The sequence below is a fragment of the Anolis carolinensis genome, chromosome 2 (genome assembly GCF_035594765.1).
Source record: "Anolis carolinensis isolate JA03-04 chromosome 2, rAnoCar3.1.pri, whole genome shotgun sequence".
NCBI lineage: Eukaryota > Metazoa > Chordata > Lepidosauria > Squamata > Dactyloidae > Anolis > Anolis carolinensis.
This window is the reverse complement of record NC_085842.1, coordinates 97,719,645-97,740,495: the sequence shown is the minus strand read 5'-3', so window position 1 is coordinate 97,740,495 and position 20,851 is coordinate 97,719,645. Positions and strand designations below refer to the sequence as shown.

General features: G+C 41.5%; 1 protein-coding gene across 5 annotated transcripts in view; it reads right to left on the bottom strand.

The window, feature by feature from the left end:
- The window catches only part of tnip1 (TNFAIP3 interacting protein 1), a 73,410-nt gene that overhangs the window by 10,091 nt on the left and 42,468 nt on the right, over window positions 1-20,851 (bottom strand). For 2 of the 5 annotated variants that reach the window (XM_016991490.2, XM_016991491.2), the window contains 8 exons: window positions 10,710-10,919; window positions 8,768-8,862; window positions 5,403-5,493; window positions 4,817-4,906; window positions 4,249-4,314; window positions 1,703-1,834; window positions 1,294-1,422; window positions 970-1,098 (listed from right to left, as the gene is read on the bottom strand). In XM_016991490.2, the coding sequence (XP_016846979.1) occupies window positions 970-1,098; window positions 1,294-1,422; window positions 1,703-1,834; window positions 4,249-4,314; window positions 4,817-4,906; window positions 5,403-5,493; window positions 8,768-8,862; window positions 10,710-10,919 (942 nt within the window). The remainder of the gene's footprint in view (window positions 1-969; window positions 1,099-1,293; window positions 1,423-1,702; window positions 1,835-4,248; window positions 4,315-4,816; window positions 4,907-5,402; window positions 5,494-8,767; window positions 8,863-10,709; window positions 10,920-20,851) is intronic. The other 3 variants (XM_008104810.3, XM_016991493.2, XM_003217444.4) reach the window with 3 other exon arrangements.

Here is a 20,851-nt window from a genome sequence, read left to right as displayed (position 1 = left end):
GAACAGAACCCTTTTTCCTACTCAAAGTCAATGCAGTTGCCATTTGCCATCAAACTGACTTCAACATTTGTCAAACTAACAAATGAGATTTCCAAGAGCCCTGCTCAGATCTCGTAAGAGGATTCCTTGAGAGAGTCAATCTACTTGTGGTGCGATCACTTTTTCTTCCTATTGATATCCACTTTACCAAGCATTATAATCTTTTCTAATCAGTCATCTCATCTCATCATATTTCCAAATTACAACAGTTCAGTTAAGAGGCAATGACAACAGCAGTTAATTTCAACGGGTTGACGTCAAGCATGTTGAAGTCTGGATTATTCCTCAAATATTTTTTTATCTGAGAAATCAATAAATGCAGTCAAAATGTCTCAAAACCATAAAAAAACCAAGAAATAATAACTGCTGAAACTTTTCATGAGGTTACTAACATACTAAAGTTGTCATTTATGGGGTACACAGAAGGAAGATCCTTCCTTAAATAAGAGAACATTCATGGAACAATTTTGAAAACTCAGAAATAGTCCCGCAGAGGATATGAGGAATTTTAAGCTGGAAGACCTGAATACAAATATCACCAGAGCCACAAAGGTATTGTCCAGTCGTAAATAAGTTGTGATCGCAGCTTCAATTGCCATTTGTAGAATGTTGACATAGAAAACCAACCTCTAGGGTTGCTGTGAGACAGAATAAAATATAATCTTGTATTCATTTTTATCTTTTGCAACTTTAAAGCAAAACATTTCACAATCCACAGTAAACCGGATGGGTAGGAGCCTATTATTTGAGCATTAATTTTTCATGGATTCAAAATAAAAAGGGAGCAGAGTATACGGCTGAGAGTGAGCAAAATCAAAAAGGATTATTAAAATAAAGATAGGCTATTGTTGTTTTTGCCAATGTGATTAATTCTGGCTTACAAGTGGTCCCAAACTGAGCGTGGTTCTGGTTTTATAAAATGTTTCATACCTGCTGCTTCAGGAGATCATTCTGAGTCATCACTTCCTGCTGCCGGATATTTACAGAAGGGTCAGCGGAGCTGTTGAATGCAGACTGAGGGGGAGCAGAAGCCTGGAAGGCCAGGGCTTCTTCTAAGGCCTGGAGACAGGGGCAGAGGGAAGCATCAAAGCAATCTTGTTTCAGATAAACAGCAATAAGAACAACGTGATGCACAGATACACACATCTGCAACAATGCCCATTCTATTAGGAAAGCCCATAACACATGGGGAGATAATGTGACATTACAAAGAAGCTGCATCTGGAAAGTACACATTTTCCAAAGATTACTCACTTTATTTAGCCGGAGAATCTCCTTCTCCTGATACTCTTTTTGTTTGGTGATTGAAGTCAGTTGATCCTGAAGCAACTTCACTCTCTGTTTCAGGTCCTTTGCCTCTGCACTAAGTCTCTCCTTTTCTGCCTAAGGGGTGGACAGCACATTAAAGTCAACACAGTGTTACATGTGCATTCAGGGAGTTGAGTTCAGCTGTCTTCCTGTGGCCCTCAGTCACGCAAAATTAACTTCCTGTCAGACTAATTTAGTCTTAAACTTGATTTCCACTAATTTTCCCCAACCCAGTGTCCTTCAGATGTGTCAGACTACAGTTCCCATAATTAGACACAGCCAACTACATTAAAAAGGAGAAGATGCTGATGTGCTCCCTGGTTGAAGTTTAATTCTGCTTATTGGAGAGACTCACCTCCTCTTCTTCAATCTTGGATTTTGCTAGGAGAAGCTTGCGGTCAAAATCCCTCTGCTTCTGCTCCCGCTCAGCCTCCATTTCACCCCCAGCCTTCTGGGAGTCTGCAAGCTTTTGCCGTAGATCTGTTATCTGCCAGGAGGAGAAAATAATTTTTTAAAACTTTTTTTTAATTGTAAATAGTGCTACGTAAAATTATACAAACGTTCAGAACAATTTCCATTGGTAACACAGGATTACATTCTTCCTCCTTTTTCTCCCTCCCTCCCCTCCCCAGGAACAGTTTACAAATTTCCTATATTTATTACAATTGTTCAATCATGAGGATAATCCTGTTTAATTCCTTATATTTGTCTTTCCCCTTTATTCTGTAAATTAAGTCTTTCCACTTTGCCTCCCATGTCTTTCTGATTTGGCCTTTTTTATAGTAACGTTTCCTTTTGTTAATGCAGTCTTGGAGGAGATAGTCTGCTAAATATTTATACCATTTTTTAATGTCCCATTTCTTTTGGTCCTTCCAGCCTAAGGCGACTGAAGCTTTAATTGCATCTAACATGTAATTTATTAATCGTTCCCATTTTTTAGTTCCCCTTTCACCTTCAATTTTCTGGAGGAAAAATTGTCTCTTGTTCCAATCTATTTTTATTCCTAATAGCTCCTCCATTTCTTTCTTAATTATTTTGTGGAACTTTTGTATTTTTTCACAATCCCACCACATGTGGGTGTATGTTCCGGTTTTCCCGCAGTTGTGCCAACATTGTTTTGGGAAGGTTCTGGTTATATGGGCTAGTTGCACAGGTGTTCTATACCATTTTGTCTGGATTTTGCATTGCATTTCCTTTATCTTTAAATGTTTTATTTTATTAATTGAATTTATCCAATTGTCTATTTCTCTCTCATTACAACTTAGTTCCTCCTTCCAGATTTCTGTCAAGGTATTTTTTATATTGTATAGTTTTCCTGTGATTATTTTGTAAATGTATCCCATGGTTCCTTTATCTTTATCTACTTGGAGGAGAAAATAATTCAAGGATTTTAAAACAGCTATATTTCCATATGGGAAAGTACCAAAAGAAATGAATGACAAAGTACCACTAACGGTGATGCCACCTGAACAGCTGCACAGAACTGCTTGGTGAAGCTTCTCTGCTTACATAAGCTAAGAGTATGAATCAAAGGCAGAATGGCAAGGAAGCTTTTTCAAACTCCACTTAAATGCTACAGTAAGAAGGTGCAAGAAGTGTGCCTACATCACATATAGCAAGCTGCAGTGTTCTAAGGGCCAACTTTTAGCGTCAGGGTCTTAATATCAATATCAACAACTCTGAAATCCACAGAAATAAAATTCGGAAGTGGCCAACAGCTGATGTTCAGTTTTGTAAACCTAACCACTTTGGGTTTTCTACAGGCAAAAGAAGGTGCTATCTATATCTGGTTTTAAGGCAAAATCACAGCTCCTTTATTTTTTGTTTATTACATTTTGGCAGAGAAGTCACGAGGCTTCACCTGTTTCAAACCCAGGCAATCTCTGATTACCTATTGTATGCCATAGGATTCCCACCATGGTCTACTGGAAAAAACTCAAGGCCAGCACCAGGAAGGTACCTTGCATATAGCATTTCCCAACCACAATGACTTTAACTGTAGGCACTTTAACCCGCCCCCAAGACAGATCTTATTTTATGGGCAGGGTTGTTTGAGTGAATATAATTTTTCAGATAAACTCTTTTAAACTCTTAATAGCTTGGAACTTAGTTAGCAAGTTACTCTAGAGCAGTGGTTCTCAACCTGTGGGTCCCCAAGTGTTTTGGCCTACAACTCCCAGAAATCCCAGCTGTTTTACCAGCGGTTAGGATTTCTGGGAGTTGAAGGCCAAGACACCTGGGGACCCACAGGTTGAGATGACGGCTCTAGATCTATCTAGCTTAGACATGTATAGTTTAGTGTGTTGTGTGCATATTAAAGATAAAAAGGTAAAGGTTTCCCCTGACGTTAAGTCCAGTCATGTCTGACTCTGGGGGTTGGTGCTCATCTCCATTTCTAAGCCGAAAAGCCGGCATTGTCCGTAGACACCTCCAAGGTCATGTGGCCAGCATGACTGCATGGAGCGCCGTTACCTTCCCGCCAGAGCGGTACCTATTGATCTATTCACATTTGCATGTTTTTGAACTGCTAGGTTGGCAGCAGCTGGAGCTAACAGCGGCCGCTCACGCCACTCCCAGGGTTTGAACCTGAGCTGGGTCTGGGTCTCCAGCTCAGTGCTTTAAACGCACTTTGCCACCGGGGCCTACAGGTAAATTCATTATCATAACCACAATGATTTTCCGTAATGAAACTGTTTCTATTCTGAATAAAAATGCTTTTTGTGTGAGGTAACAGAAAAAAACTCAAGTGGGATAAAAACTTGTGGAATTTTCCTCTAACAATATGACCATTGACATTCTTTCCTTCTAACAATAACTATGAAACAATCTTCTCATGTTTGATGAGGTGGAATAAATGCTATCTATAAATCTGTCTTTGTCAACATACTAGAAATCCATTACCTTCTGCTCATACTGTTGCTTCATCGATCTGAAATGCTGGTCCCACTGCTTATTCACTTCCAATAGCTAGAAAGAATTCACAGAGTTAGCCTGTGAGACTCACTGATGCAGTCCTCTAAAGCAAAATTTTGACAGCACTGACTGATTCAGATGTTTGGGACTTCAAATTCCATAAGCTTTGACTACTTTAATAAAATGAACATCAGCAGGAGTTAGTCTGTTTTGGCCTTCAGCAGGGAGAGAAAATGCAGCTTGGTTAAACTACACCTACTTCAAACCCAGATGACTCTGATTCCATAACTGCAAAGGCTTGAGATACTGCAAAGCTATTGTTAGTTGCCAATTGGGATACATGGAGATGTCTGATTCAATAAAACAAGAGAACCTGCAGTCCAGCCAAATTTAAGGATTCATGCAATCCCTTGCCATTACTTAGGGTTGGTTAGTGCTGATGGGAAGCGGAGTACAAAAGATTTGGAGAAGTAAAGCTCGTCTCCCTTATGGAAAAATTAAGGAACTTCTGTTCCTAATGTAGGCTGTCATACAATAGCCAAAATGTCTACCTTACCTCATTTCGCTGGTGCTCAAGTATCTTTACTTTCTTCTCACTTGTCCCCAACATGCTTTTCACTGTCACTTTCTCCTCTGCTGCCCCCTTCTGAAAAGCAAATACAGAAAAGGGTCCTTTAAAATGAAGAAGATGCTTCTCTCCGGCAGCCAATTTTCTACTCAGTCATCCCTCTCATACCAATTCCAGGCCTAACCTAGCATCTAAAACTCATCACGAGCCTTCCCCAATATGATATTCTGTAGATGGACTGGCATACATTACCCACCAATCCAGGCTACATCCTGAAGTGATGGGAAATACAGCCCAGTCCATCTAGGGCTTGTTTGGTTGGAGACGACTGCGCTTCCAAACAATCTGCATCACACATAGCCGAGGAGAGAGAAAAATCCCAATGGTTAAGGAACAAAAATAACAGCGGTGTACATTGTTGTCCTGTTTGAGGCATTCTGAAAATGTGCATGAAGTAAAGAAGTAAAAAGGGTCAGTGAGTTACTGAGCTCTGCTCTCAGACATTCATTCTGCAAAACCTGAAGGGCAGGAATCTTGGCTCAGGACAATCTAATCTAGCAGGAAATTTCCCTACCTGTTGTTGTCCTGCAAACTCAGTGCTTTCTGCTTTCATTCCTTCTTTGTTGCCCATCATCACCATCTTCCTAAGCTCCAGATTCTCACATCTACATTGGAAAATAAAAACAGATCAAACAGAGCCTTATGGAGAAGAATGTATCCTTCTGGTTTATAATACGATGCAGAAGGACAACAGCAGAGGCATAGCAGCCATAATATGATCCATTTCAAAATCCCAGGAGAAATTATCCTCTATGAAGCTAAGTAGATATTTTTTTGCCTATGTTTGCAACCTGTGTTTGAGTCCTAAGGCCGCACCAGCAGCTGCTCAAAGACCATGCAATTTGCACTAAAGGCCTCTAGAGGGGGGCATGTCACAATAGTAAGAGTCACATTAAATCCAAAATACAATCTACACATTGTGTTGATATTCTTTTTAGTCCAATTGGCAAGCACAACAATTAATTATGCTAGCTTTCAAGGCACACTGTGATGTCAGTAAAATATGGAAATAAATGTTCTTTTCTCTGTTTGCAGCCGAAAGTCTTCCTTGAGATCTGGGGTCTTGTTCTTTATATGCCACTTGTTCATAGAATGCATGATCATCTCAGGAGAATCCTGTCTTATTCTGATACTAAATGGATAAACAATTTACTTTAATTCACATTATAAATCAGTAGTTACCATTTTTGATCAGCCAAGAAAGCAAATTAGCCAGTTTCTAAGGTTGGCTGAAACTTAAATTTCAGTTCTTGTTTTAATCAGAATTTAACAGTACTCCAACATGGCAGACACCAAGCTGTGAAATATGGCAATTCCTATTTCTGATTATGAGCCAACAGAAATGAATGCAAGTGCAACTTGGTGAGGTTTTGACTGGTATAAAGAAAAATACTAGAATGTGACCTAGCTTGAGAAGCTTGACAATTCCTGCAGAGGTTATCAATGCCCTTAACGTAAATGGAATACCATTATTTGTGGACTTTATAAACAACAACAACAACAACAACAACTTTATTCTTATATCCCACCCCATCTCCTCAAAGGGACTCTGGGTGACTTACATGGGGACCAAGTCCAGTAATACAACAATAAAATGCAACAACATAAGATACATGACATTACAATGAATTAATACATAAAACATATAAAATCATAAAAGCATAAACTTAGCAATAACCAATAACCAATAGACGTGTTCAAAAATTGGAGGAAAGACAATACATTATACTTGTGCAATATATTGCAAGGTCACTAATAAGATGGGCCAGTAATAAAGTGCAGTGGCTGGGTATAGGTGGAGGTAAAAAGACTTTTGTCAAATTGTGCCAAATTAGTCAAAAACACAGTGAAAGAACCAGGTTTTCAGGTCTTTCTGGAATGTGGCCAAGATAGGGGCTGTTTTAATTTCTCTTAGGAGGGGGTTCCAGAGCTTGGGGGGGGGATTACCACCAAGAAGGCCCTCTCCCTCATCCCCCCGCTGTGTTTGGGACAGCGGCGGGAGCAAAAGAAGGGCCTTCCCAGCAGATCTTAAAGTTCATGCAGGTTCATAGTAGAAAATGTAATCGCAAAGATAGGCTGGACCCAAACTATTTAGGGCTTTATAAGGGATAACCAGCACCTTGAATTAGGACCGGAAACATATTGACAGCCAGTGGAGCTGTTTTAATGGGGGGGGGGGTCTGCTCCCTATAATTCTCTCCCATTAACAACCTGGCTGCTGCCTCTTGTACTAAATAGAGTTTCTGGGCCAACTTCAAAGGCAGCTCCATGTAGAGTGCATCGCAGTAATCCAATCTGGAGATAACTAAGGCATGGACCACTGTGGCCAAGCCAGAATTCTCAAGGTCATGTCGCAGTTGGTGCACATACTTCAACTGTGCAAAGGCCCTCTTGGCTACAAGTGTCAGCGCTGAGTCCAGGGGGACCCCCAAACTACAACTTGTGACTTCAGGGGGAGTGTAACCCCATCAAGTACAGGTTGCCACCCAATGCCCCAATCAGCCGTGTGATTGACCAGGAGGACCTCCGTCTTGTCTGGATTAAGTTTCAGTTTGTTAGCCCTCATCTTGTCCACCATGGCGGCCAGGCACTGGTCCAGGATAAAGGGGGCTTTCTTGGAGTTAGGTGGAAAGGAGTAGTAGAGTTGAGCGTCATCTGCGTAGAGATGGCACCCAACTCCAAAACTCTGGATGACCTCACCCAGCAGTTTCATGTTGATGTTAAAAAGCATGGAAGATAGAATGGAACCTTGCGGGATCCCATAGGTCGAAGGCCTGGGGTCCAAGCAGGTATCTCCCAGATCCACCATCTGGGTGTGACCCTTCAGGAAGGAGCTGCTTCCAGTTGCAAAAGCAGTGCCCCCAATACTCATTCTGGAAAGCCAAACTTGAAAGCCAAAGGCCAAAAGTCTTCATGAGAACCAAGCCACATGCTCCAAAGGCAGACATTTCTTGCTGTTTTAGCAGTTCTATACACAACTATGAAAAAAATCTTGAAACTACTTTTCTAGTGGGAATCTCTAACACTGTATTTCCTAGCTACAGCATATGTAGGTATAGACAAATAAGTAATTTATTTATTTTGGCAGGGAGAGTATCTAGGCACATCCCTCCAGCTCTATTTTTAAAAAGCCAGAGATCACTTCTCATTACTCTCAGTGAGATCTTTGTGCTTGAAAGTATGACTCATTGAGTAATGAGGCTCCTAAAGCTAACCACCATCAGTATTACTACATCCTTTTATGAAGCTCAGCATGTTGAGACACCTTATCAGGCTATTCAGAGGTCAAATTGTAATTTCTCTGCAACTGTCTTCAAGGAGTTCTATCTAGCAAGGGCAACTTTTATGCTCTTTTATAGAAGGAACTCTGCCCCTGCTTTGGGCTTCATCTGGGGACATCCAATTCCCTTAATCCTTATTTGGGGATTCCCACTATTTTTGCTATTTTTCCGGGGAATAGCTCCACCCCTTCTGTTCCTTAGCAGGCAAAATGGATTGCCAGAATTTTCTTAAATCGTTAACAGATGACCTTTTTTCCAGATCCTTCAAATGACTGGTGGCAGTTCAGGGTGGAGGTAAAGCTACAAGGATATTATAGCCATCATTGTGGGGCAGGAGGACCTTCCACCAGGTAGCACACTTCTAGCATTAATTAGAAAAAGTTATCTTTATAGGTGACAACTCACAAAATGTCTGAACTGTTGTGGCCAATGACTATGAAAACATTGTGCAAAATAACCACAAGCGTTGTATTCCAAATAGTAACTTTTACTAGTTGTGTAACAGATATACACTGTAAAACCATGAAAAGGCAATTTAACCTACTGCCCAGCACACCCACTTATCTACGGACTCCTTTTACACCTGATGTGTACTCACCTCAGTTTCTCAGAGATCTGGTTCCTTTGCTCCAGTTCCTTTTCCAACTTGGTTCTCAGTTCCTCATTCTCATTCCGTAACTGTTCACACAACGCCTGTGTTTTTTTTTTTTAAAAAAAGAAACACCAATAATAGTAAATGTTCAGTCATATTTGCCAAGGTCCATTGGACCATGATGTTTCTGGCAAAAGATCACCAACTGCTTTCACTAAACAACCCTGCCCCATCTATCCTCCAGGGAACTCAAAATACTATTAATGCTCACCACAATTTTGTCAGAAAGGTGAGGCTGGGATAACCTGACTTGCTCACCCAGTTCCTGAGTTGAGTGCCTTGTTTGATAGCAGCCGTTATCCCAGCTGGTTTTCTCTAATAAAGGGGTGGGGATTCTGCATTCCTCCAGATGTTATTGAACTGCTTTTAAGAAGCACAATCTATGGGGAGAAAGGCTGGAAGCTGCAATTCAAAATTTGGAGGGAATGGGCATCCCTCTCAGAGAAGACATTTGTCTCTGCCTTGTCATGGATTCTCTTAGGGCTCTTCCAGGCAGGCACTATATTCTAGGATCTGATCCCAGGTTTTCTGCTTTAAACTGGATTATATGAGTCTGCACTGCCAGATAATCTGGGGTAAACAGAAAATATGGGATCAGATCCTGTTTGGAAGGGCCCATGGTGGATCAATTACACAATGACTAGCTCAGGGAAAAAGTCTTCCTCCTTTCTCAGAGCTTTTAGTGATTAGTATATGTCCTTAGGGGGAAATATATATATATATATATATATATATATATATATATATATATATATATATATATATATATATTTCTGATGCTTTAGAAATCTACATCACTGTGGTATGTGTCACGCCTTTGTTAGAAATGAGGGATACTTGAATAATATGTAAAGTAAGGTTTCAGGTACACAGATACCAATAGTGTTTGTTTGCATTGACAACAGCTCTTGTGAAGCCAGTACTAGTGCAGGACTGTTTTCAACAGCAGAGAAGAGTGAGAATTTTGTTTCAAATTGTTTTCAATATCTTTCTCATATCCCAGATGGAATGAACTAGAGAATTTAAAATCTCTAAATGTGAGAAACAAAATCAGACAGATTATTCCATCTAGACCCAGGGTGTTGTGTGCTTAACTATCTTATCCTATTGTATTCAATTTAGTTCTTAATAAATTAGGATTATTTATTTTGACAAACTCCACATCTTTAATCTTCAACAGGGCTGAAAGATAATACAGGGGTCTCTGCATGCTGAGAATAAATGTACCAACTGAATTTGCTGTTTCAAATGGGGCAAGAATTTTATTTGGTTTGTCTTTTTTTTTTTAATATAACTGATCTTTATATCTGAGATGGAAAAACTGAGATCTCAAAAATCTGAGTGCTGAGAGATATTCCCATCCCTTTCAAGTCATGAGTGGCTTTCCAGAATGGCAGGGAGTTGGATTAGATGGCCCATGTGATCTCTTCCAACTCTGCTATTCTATGATTCCACGAAACAAGGTTTAGTTGCTCTGTCCACTACAAATCCATTGAGAACAGTTAAACCTGTTTCAGATCTTAGTGTACTTAAGTCACAATAGGTCTCAAAGGTATAAATACATGCTGAGTCAAAGCATTGGTTCATCTAGAGCAGTACTGCCAAATCCTAAAAAGGAGGTTTTTAGGTACAGTTCTTTTCTGTGAGATTTCTAGTGGTCTCCCATTGAGTTACTAACCAGGCCTGTTTAGCTTCCAAATCAGATAAGGCTAAACATGTTCAAGTTGGTACAATGGCTATACTAAGTATTTCCCACAGAAAACACTGTACCCATTTTCCATTTCATACTTGTCGGGCCGCTCAGCTGGATTTGGAGGGAAAGAAAACAGACGAGGCAAAGAAAAAGAGTCTCAGAAAACTAGGAGGTAAACGAACAAGGCACATCTACCAGAAGGCTTCGGACCTGAAGAATGGAAGTCCGCTGTTCATTCTTGTGCACTTTGGAAGCCAGGCGGTTAAACTCTAGAGCCATGCGCCCCAGATGGGCAAAGAGCTGTGTTTTATCGGACTCTTCGGCAAAGAGGCTAAGCGTGTTCTCCAAGCGCTGAAGGTGGAGCATAAGGTTGGCGTCTTCATTGGGAACTGGCTCTATACCCTGCTGAAGACACCAATCCATAAGACACTTTCAAGTAGGGAGAAGAAAAAACATCAGACAGCCTTGCCTATCAGCAGAAAAAGTCAAAATTAGGTTTGTCTTGAGATATTTTATTTCTGCCTTGCTTTAAATAATGCTAATAATGCTAATAATACCAATAATGTGATTCAAATTGAGCCAAGCTATGGTCTTCTGTTCTCTCCCCCCCCCCCCCCGCCCCCTCTATCTATATATATGTGGGGGAAGAAGGTTTTCAAACTTGAAAAAAATGGGGGGGGGGGGAGGTTGAACAGAAGAGATTGACTGCCTTCATGCCTATCATGTTTTGGTTCCTTTTTAAAAGCAACTCATATGTTTCATATTAGGCATACACTTATACTGGTATTTCACTCTCTCACTTGTCTTAGGTTTTTTCCCTCTCTGGTATATAGAGCTGCAAATATTTTGCCCCTTCCTCACAGCAAGTATACTCCAATCCTACTGCTCAAGTGTTTATACTTTTTAGTAGCTCTTCCATGTCTGTGGTGCCCTGATTTTGAGATGAGGTGACCAGAACTGTACAAAATACTAACTGTTCTCTTTTAAATAGCCTAAAGATCCAGTTCTGCCCAGGAAGCTATTTAAAGATGCATCACATTGAACTTATATTAATAATTCAAAACCAAGGTCAACGATTATTTTACTTTTCCCAGAGGATACATATCTTAATTGCTTCTGAGCAATTTTTCCCAATTCAGCACTCTCTTGAGGTGTTGAATTTTGATCCATCACCCCCCACAGCCACTATAAAAATGGTTAGGGATGATGGAAGCAGGAAACAAACACATTCGATGGTTTCAGGCCCGGAAGGCATACAGGTGCTCTGTGCTTATTTAGTACCCATCTTTACACATAACGTTCTATAGTTCTAAAAGATCAATTACCAAACCAATGTTTCTTTCATACTTTTCTTTCCTGCTTCCCTGTCAATTCTGTTTACGCGTTTATTAATATTTGTATACTTCTTTACAGTAAAATCAAATCTTAGAACGCACACACACATTTGTGTGTGTCAAAACACAATAATTTGTGATAATAATAAGGAAAACTCCAAACAAACGGTTTCATTTTAAAATGTTCTAAGAGATCTCCAATGCTTTGAGTATTAAACTCTGGAGGCCAGGGTTCAATTTCATGCTGGGCCATGGAAACCCACTGGATGGCCTTGGCTGCATCACACACTCAGCCCCAGAAAGCATAGGTTGGTCATAACAAAAAACAACTTGAAAGCACACAATAACAACTACAATATCCAGGAACACTGTTGGCACATTCTGGATTCCTAATCAAGAAGTTTGGCCTAGACATCTAACTGTCACTTTTTGACAGCTGAACATTTTTCTGTGATCCTTCAACATACAACATACAGGACATAGTACACATTTTGGGAATAATTTAAGTTGGGTAACGTGTAATTACTGTCTCTGCTGCTTTTCAGGATTTTGGAAATCAACTGGGTGTCTTGCATGACTAGGCCCCCAATGATTTGGTTCCAGAATCTATTTTCAGTATCAATGTCAAATACAAACTATACAGAGGAAATAAACCAAACTGCTTCTGTGTGCAGGGCGTCTTTTCTTTGCCACTATGCAGCTTTTTTATTGAGGAAACTGCTTTCCTGAACAAAGTGGTAATTTAAACCTGAATTATTTTAGAAGTTAAGCCCAGATGCATTATCGTAGAAAACAGGAGTAATTCCCCTCTTTACCCACCTCTGAGGGAAGCACTTAGTTTTTAAAAAATACCATATAACAATAAATGAACAAATAAAGCTTGACATGCACCTTTCTCTTTCTAGCATGTGAGGTTAACATCCTAACATTCTCCCTCTTTCCCTCCCTTCAATTTCTACTTAATGGAACTTAGTTCAACAACCTGGGAACAAACCAATGCCCACTTTCCATTTCACATATGATATTCCTTTCCCTACTTCTCTTACAAAGCTTTCATATTCCAACTCCAATATTTACCTCTGGAGCGGCAACAGTGATTTTCATCCCTAAGTACTGCGACAGACAGGTACTTCTGGTCAGAAGCTCTGCAGCTACCACACATTGTCTTTATACCTGTGAAGTTGTCCCTGGTTGTCGGCACACCTGCACAGAGCCATTTGGAGTCACACCCTTTTACTTACGCGCACATTGCCAAACCCTCATGATTGTGCTAACCTGACCTGGACTGTTATGACTTGTTAATTACTAAGTTGCCTGGGACACACATGCCACTATCCTGAGCCAAAAGCTCCAAACAGGTCAGACCTACTTGCCTTGCCTGACAGTGAATCAGTCAAGATCAGGCTTTATGTCATTACACATGCAGCCCATCAAACAGTAATCTTTGAAGGTGAAAAGAGGGGAAATGCCACATTTCACCCAGGGCTTGCTTGCTGACTCATTACATCCTCACTTCCATCATCCGCCCCAATGAACTGTGTCCAGAGAGACAAAAGATGAAATAAAAATCCCAGTCTTTGTCCATCTCCCTTGTTGCTGACTCATAAAGGAAATATACAAAAGAAAAACGATGATGTGTAAAATGATGTTCACTTTTATTGCCTCGTTTTGACCCCATTTAGAGGCCAATAACAGTATGCAAAACAGGTTCTTCTAACCAGTTATCCTAGGGTAGCCTTCCCAAATTGACACCCTGAAGTTGTGTTGGATCCCAAATGACACCATTCTCAGCCAGCATCCTTGTATTCAAGGGGCCAGTGTCCTGCGCTAGGGATGTGCGATCCATGAAAAAAATGGTTCAATACCCGCTTCAAAAGTAGGGCGCACTGGCACTTCGTTTCTAAAGTCATTTCCGAATTTTGAAGCAAGAAAATTCAAAACTTTCTGAAACTTCGTATGTACTTCGTTAATGGTGTGTGCGCATGCGCATAAAGGAAAACATTATCGTCACTGTGGAAAATTGAGAGGCCTCTCTCCCCCTCATTTTTGAGGTATCCTAATGAAATTCACTACAGTGGTAGAATACATTGGGCACTGTTAGCTCACCAAACTTCAGAACATTTTTCTTATCCTCTGATTTTTGGAGAATTTTCATAGCTTTTATAATAAACAATTTTTTAATAATTGCAGAAATCTGTTCCTGGTTTGAAAGTCTTATTTCCTGTTTCATTGGGTTGTCTTTACTTTGAAAGTCATTGTTCTACTTCAGAAATTTTGTTTTTGTGGCTGAAACTTTGTTAAATTGGTAGAGAGAGATTCAACAAATCATAATATTCTATTTTTATAGGACGATGTCTCTTGCTGTTTTTATGACAGAACCAATTAGGAAATGACATTTATCAACCAGGAACAGAAATCATAGCACACCATCAAATCACTCCTGGCAGATGGCCATCAGCCTCTGAATAAGGAAATCTGTTCCTGGTTTGAAAGTGTTTGGGTTTTCTGGGACTGAGAGTGTGTGACTTACCCAAGATCACCCAGTGGGTTTCCATGGCTGAGTGGGGAATGAAGCCACAATCGTAGGACAACTTTCAAACCACTACACCAGGAGTCCCCAAACTAAGGCCTGTTGACCAGATGTGGCCCTCCAATGCCATTTACCTGGCACCTGTCCTAAACCTTAGACCAGGAGTCCCCAAACTACGGCCCGGCCTGGCACGGCCCGGCCCGGCCCCTGTCCTAAACTTTAGACCAGGAGTCCACAAACTACGGCTCATTGGCCAGATGTGGCCCTCCAATGCCATTTACCTGGCACCTGTCCTAAACCTTAGACCAGGAGTCCCCAAACTACGGCCCGGCCCGTGGGCCAGATGTGGCCCTCCAATGCCATTTACCTGGCCCCTGTCCTAAACTTTAGACCAGGAGTCCCAAAACTATGGCCCGGCCTATGGGCCAGATGCGGCCCTCTAATGCCATTTACCTGGCCCCTGTCCTAAACTTTAGACCAGGAGTCCCCAAACTACAGCACGGCCCGGCCCTTGTCCTAAACGTTAGACCAGGAGTCCACAAACTACGGCCCGTTGGCCAGATGTGGCCCTCCAATGCTATTTACCTGGCCCGTCCTAAACCTTAGACCAGGAGTCCCCAAACTATGGCCCGGCCTATGGGCCAGATGAGGCCCTCCAATGCCATTTACCTGGCCCCTGTCCTAAACTTTAGACCAGGAGTCCCCAAACTATGGTCCGGCCCAGCCCCTGTCATAAACATTAGACCAGGAGTCCTCAAACTACGGCCTGGCCCGTGGGCCGGATGCGGCTGTCCAATGCCATTTACCTGGCCCCTGTCCTAAACTTTCGAATTAGGGTTGACCTAAGTCTGAAACGACTTGAAGGCACACTACAATGCTAATTTCACCACAGTCTCGCCCCCCAACAGTCTGAGGGACTGTGAACTCCTGCACTACACTACACCATGCTGTCACAACAAGGGGCCGCTGTTTCTTCCTATGAGGCTTAAAACCTCAGTCTTTTGTTTATTATGAATGCTCCCATGAGAAAATGTATAGGTGAACTACAATTCCCAAAAGTCTTGGGTCAACCCTCCCAAAACTCCCCTAGATTCACAGCTGTGTGCCAAGATCCGTCACTTTTCTTCTTATCCCAGATTATATGGCAGTGGGGACTCATATAATCCAGTTTAAATCAGATAATCTGGAATCAGATCCTTGGATATAGTGTAGTGTAGATCCAGCCTGATCTTGCAGAAGAGGAAGAGGAGGGAGAAGAAGAAGAAGAAGAAGAAGAAGAAGAAGAAGAAGATATGTTCCCACTGCCATAAAATCTGGGATAAGATCCTGGGATATAGACCAGTGTAGATCCAGCCTGATTCCTCTCGCAAATGAGGAGGAGAATATATGTCCCCACTGCCATATAATCTGGGATAAGATGATCTAGGAGTGGGTTTCTTTGCTCAGGAGTGGATGGGGCTTACACCTGTCACATACACAGGAATACTACTAAAACAGATTTAAAATGCAACCTTTTCCCTTCCCAGAATGGTACCTATATATCCATAATAATAGTGAAAACCCATATGTGTGTATGTTGCACAGATGTCTGCTCACACACACAGCCTCCAGCCTCCACAAACAGGCTACAGTTCCCAGTGCTGAGGAGCCACCAAGTCACTCTTTTCCACTGACATTGTGGTCACAGCGAGCTCCATGAACATGTGGCCCAAACCCTGCCAATATCCTTCCCAAACACTACAGCCCACCACCCAATGCTTTCGTTTGGGGACCATTTCATCCTAGATTTTGCATTTTCCTCCACCACAGGCAGGGTTCTCCATTGGTGTGAAATTTGCATGACCCCGCCTTCTGCCCTTCCCTTTCAAATCTGTCTCCAAAACAAACACAGCAGAACTGAGCAGCAAATAAACTTACTGAAGGAGTTTGGGGGATTGACTCCACATGGTGGAAGTTATAGTTCACCCTGCATCAGGTCACAGCACTGTGATTCCTACTGGGGAATTTAGAGGAGTTGTAGTTCACCTACACCCAGAATGCTATGAACCCAAACGATGATGGCTCTGGACCAAACTTGCCATACATACCTGATATGCCCAGATTTGAATATTGGTGGGTTTTGAGGGGAATTGGTCTGGACATTTGGGAGTGGTAGGTACTGGGATTTATAGTTCACCTGCAATGAATGAGCACCCCGAACCCCTCCGATGATGGACCAGGACCAAACTTGGCACACAAAGCCCCCATAACCAAAATAACATATTGGACAAGTTTGGGGGAAAGGGAGTTATAGTTCACCTCCATCCAGAAAAACAGTGGCCTCCACCAACAATGGACCGGGACCAAACTTTGCACAGAGAAGCCTCATGACCAACTGAACATGCTGCAGGGGTTTGTGGGAATGGGCCTTGATTTTGGGAGTTGTAGTTCACATGCATCCAAGGAGCACTGAACCCAGCCAACGATGGATCTGGACCAAACATGGCACACAGACTCAACATAGCTTGCTGTGGATACTGACAGATGTTTTTTCGGGACAATTGCCCCTGGAATCTGGGAGTTGTAGCAGTTCACCCCCATCCAGAGAGCACTGCAGCCAGGCGATGACCAGCCAACGACAGATCTGGACCACACTTGGTATGACCCAAAATGGCCAACTTTGAATACTGGCAGGGTTTGCGGAGGATTGACCCACGATTCTGGGAATTGTAGTTCACCTACTCCAAACTGAGAATACCTAACATTCAAAGGTTAATTCCTTTTTCAAATAACCTGGGCATCGCCGGGTTCCCAAGCTAGTATATATATAAATGTGAGTTCCTTTCCATCTCAAATCTAGAGAGAAAAGTGGGGTGCCAATAATAATAATAATAATATCAGGATAATTTAAAATTTAAAATAATAGGGGGAATTGTGGAAAATCTTTAGCAGGGTGATAGTTTGCTTTCCCTGCCCATTGGGTGGAGAGTTCTAGTTTGGAGTTTTGCCAGCACACTGGAATTGATTCCCCCCCTCCTTTCCCCCCTTTCCTCACTTAAACGTTTCTGGCAAAGGCAGGAGGGGTTTTGCAAGGGAGATCCTGCAGATGCAAAGCCCAGAAATTATCAGGTTTTCTCCCTTCTGCAAGCCCCGCACAAAGTAGTTTGCAAGGGAGATCCTCCCTCCACTTTTGCAAGCCCGCGGTTTAAGCACGGGAAGATGAAGATCCAGGTTCCCTCCACTTCTGAAGCTGGTTTAAGAGCCCCATAGAAAGCAACCACTCCAAAACAGGAAGGGGATTTCTCTCCTGAATAGCAAAGGTTGGTTGAATTAAAACACTTTCCCATATATCTGAAGGTTATCCGAAGGTATTTAGAGGCATGGGCACCAATGCTTCGAATTGGAAGGTTAATTCCGAAGCACCAAACCCCCTCGGAAACCACTTCGGATCTATTTGGAATAATGAATTTATTACGATAAACTACTTATTCTGAAGATTCGTCCATGCTTACCTGGCGCTATTAAGAAGAAAAGGCTATTATAACCCCTGCACTTTGCAAATTGGTTGCTTGTGGTCTCTTCTGATTCTATGATTCTTTCTAGAAACAAATAGCCAATATGGGCATGTCATATTATGAATGCTGGAATCCTTAAAATGGCACAGATTGACTTCTGGCTGAGCTCCCTGCCATCATAATCAGGGGTTCCTTTTTAACTACAGAATAGTCAGTTACATAGAGTATCTTAAGACTATTCACAAGATATTAACTGTTTGAAAATAACACACACTCTAACTTAGATACCCCCATATAATGCTTGAAATATTCATACAATATTTTGAAGCAGTGTACAAAAATTAAAAGCCAAAACAATCATTTAAATGCAAGAAAACAGTTAATGATCAGTTATACACACAGATAGTACAGTGTTGTTCAGTGTAAGATGGAACTTTTAAGGGTTATTGGGGCAACTAATTATGATCTTAGTACTTGGCTGGGAGACTGCCAATGAATACAAGGTGCCGCAGGTTATATTTAAGAAGAAACTGCCAAAACCACCTCTGAGTATTCCTTGCCAAAGAAAACCTTATGAAATGCTGGCGTCACCATAAGCCAACAGGCAACTTGAAGGCATATATAGGCACGCATGACGTATCAAAACAGATTAATTATTGCTCAATTCTTGCCACATTGAAATATTGGTGAGCAAGACTTACAGTCACCTGAGCTCAAGTCACTCTAGCTGGCATAACACAGGTGTCATGTTCTCTGGTATAGTGCAGATATGTCTAAGAAAAAGGTAAAAGGCCCTTCACCTGCCTCAACTCCAGAAAATCATTTCTATAAGCAAAGAATAGCCTACCAACTACTTGAGAGTGCAACACCCTTCATTATGAGCCTGACATACGCATGGTGTATGCCCCACCTACTTCCTCAAACACTGACATTTTGCCTGTTCCACACCTTCCACAAATCTCAAAAAGGAGACACAATTTACTTTTATGTAACATATGGCTGTTTTCTTTAGCTTTCTATTTCTCCAGCCTCACCCATGCTGGCTCAGCATCTATGCATGAAGATACATGTTCTGTTGCTGCGCTAGAATAACTGAGCTAGGATTCCCCCTTTCCTTTGGAAATATCCCAACAAAAGACAGTGGAAATGCCAAATAGGTGGGGTTTGGTTTTGAGGAAAAATGTTAGCTAGGATAAGGAGGGTTGAGCCTTGTTACAAACCAGCTAGGATGTAGGGGTGAAACATGCAGCCCTATGATTATTGGAGTCACGAAAAGCCCTGTGTTTCCATGCAGTTAAAAATATTTCAGGTTATTTTTTTGTCCTCCAGCTGTCAAATGGTTTGAACCTCCCTACATCGTATATGCCCCTAAATGTTTAAAATGGCAAAAATGACTTTAAAATGTAACTGGATGTGCATCTAGTGTATGAATTAATGCATTTGACTCCACTTTAAGAGCCATGGCTCAATGCTACAGAATCGTAGGAGTTGAAGTTTGGTGAACACTATTTGGCAGAGAAACCTAAAACATTGTAAAAGTACAACTTCCAGGATTCCACAGCATAAGGGGTCAATTTATATAACTTTTAATCAACTATGGGTTTTAGCTGATTTTCAGGTAGCAGTAGAAAGCAGAACATAATGTAGAAATTGTCCCTTTCCCTTTCTGATGGAAGAAAAATGTACGAGCAGAGTGGTGCATTCCCAGTGGTGTCAGTTAAGGTAGAAAAACTTTGTTCAGACTGGTCCTCTCCAGATGGGTTAGGCTAGTTATGGAGGATGGGACTTGTAAGACAAAAGATCTGGAGTGCATCATGTTGGAGAAGACTGAGGTAGAAGAACTGAAGAAAATAGCAGCAGTTTTCATACTCAAGTTTTCATACAGAATATGAAACAACTATGAAACTTCAGAGAAGGAGCGATAGTGCTTGAGACAGTTGCTGAAAACACTTCAGGCACAGAGCAACATCCCACTTTGTATAAGAGGCTAAGTTTCAGAGAATTACAGGATTCATGTGGTTGTTCTGGACAATTTCACCACTCAGGGCTTTCCTGGCCAGTCTCCTGAAGAGTGCCACCGTGTCCTAGCTGGCACATGCAGCATCCTCTGTTGACAAGGAAGTAGCTACTTAGCGTGCAGCTTTGCATAAAAGAACACAAGTGAACACATATGATAGGCCAGCATAGCAGGACCTATGATCCTAAAAAGTACTAGTTTAGCATCCTCAAGAACTTTCCTATTTTAATTTTTTCCCATGTCAGGAGCAACTTGAGAAACTGCAAGTCACTTCTGGTGTGAGAGAATTGGCCGTCAGCAAGGACGTTGCCCAGGGGATGCCCGGATGTTTGGATGTTTTACCATTCTTGTGGGATGCTTAATGAAGTGACTTCAATCAAGCTTTTACTTCATATCTTCTTTTTTTTAACTGATAGATGTGTTAAATTTTAATTAACTACCCATATTTTCTCTGACATATAGAAAATGGTTCTTAGCCTCTGTCTCTGCATGTCTGCATGCGTGATGTATGCTATAGATCCTCTACACATTGTTACCTGGCTGTCCAAACTAGATGAATCTTAAGAATTAAACTTGACATAAAAAGATGTTTCCTACTACAGTTTTCAGTATAGCATGTACGAAATGGAATGGGGGGTTATGCCTTATTTATGAGCCTTCCGTACAGCCTATTCATGGATTTCCTGGAAATAAAACAGCCACTCCCCTTTTTTAAAAGCCCCAGCTGTGGAAAGGGTCAGTCTGGAGCAGATCACACAGGGAGAATTTAATGCGCTCAACCTCTCTCTGCCCAAAACCCCACCCTGCCCCAACGGCTTTGTGCCATATGAGCAAAAAGATACATGTGCCCCTGTATCTCTTTTCCTATTGATCAAAAGGGATTGGAAGTTTGGATAGGATCTTTCATCGCCACAAGATTTCAGCTATATCTGATCATCTCCTACCATTGCAAAGGCAGATAC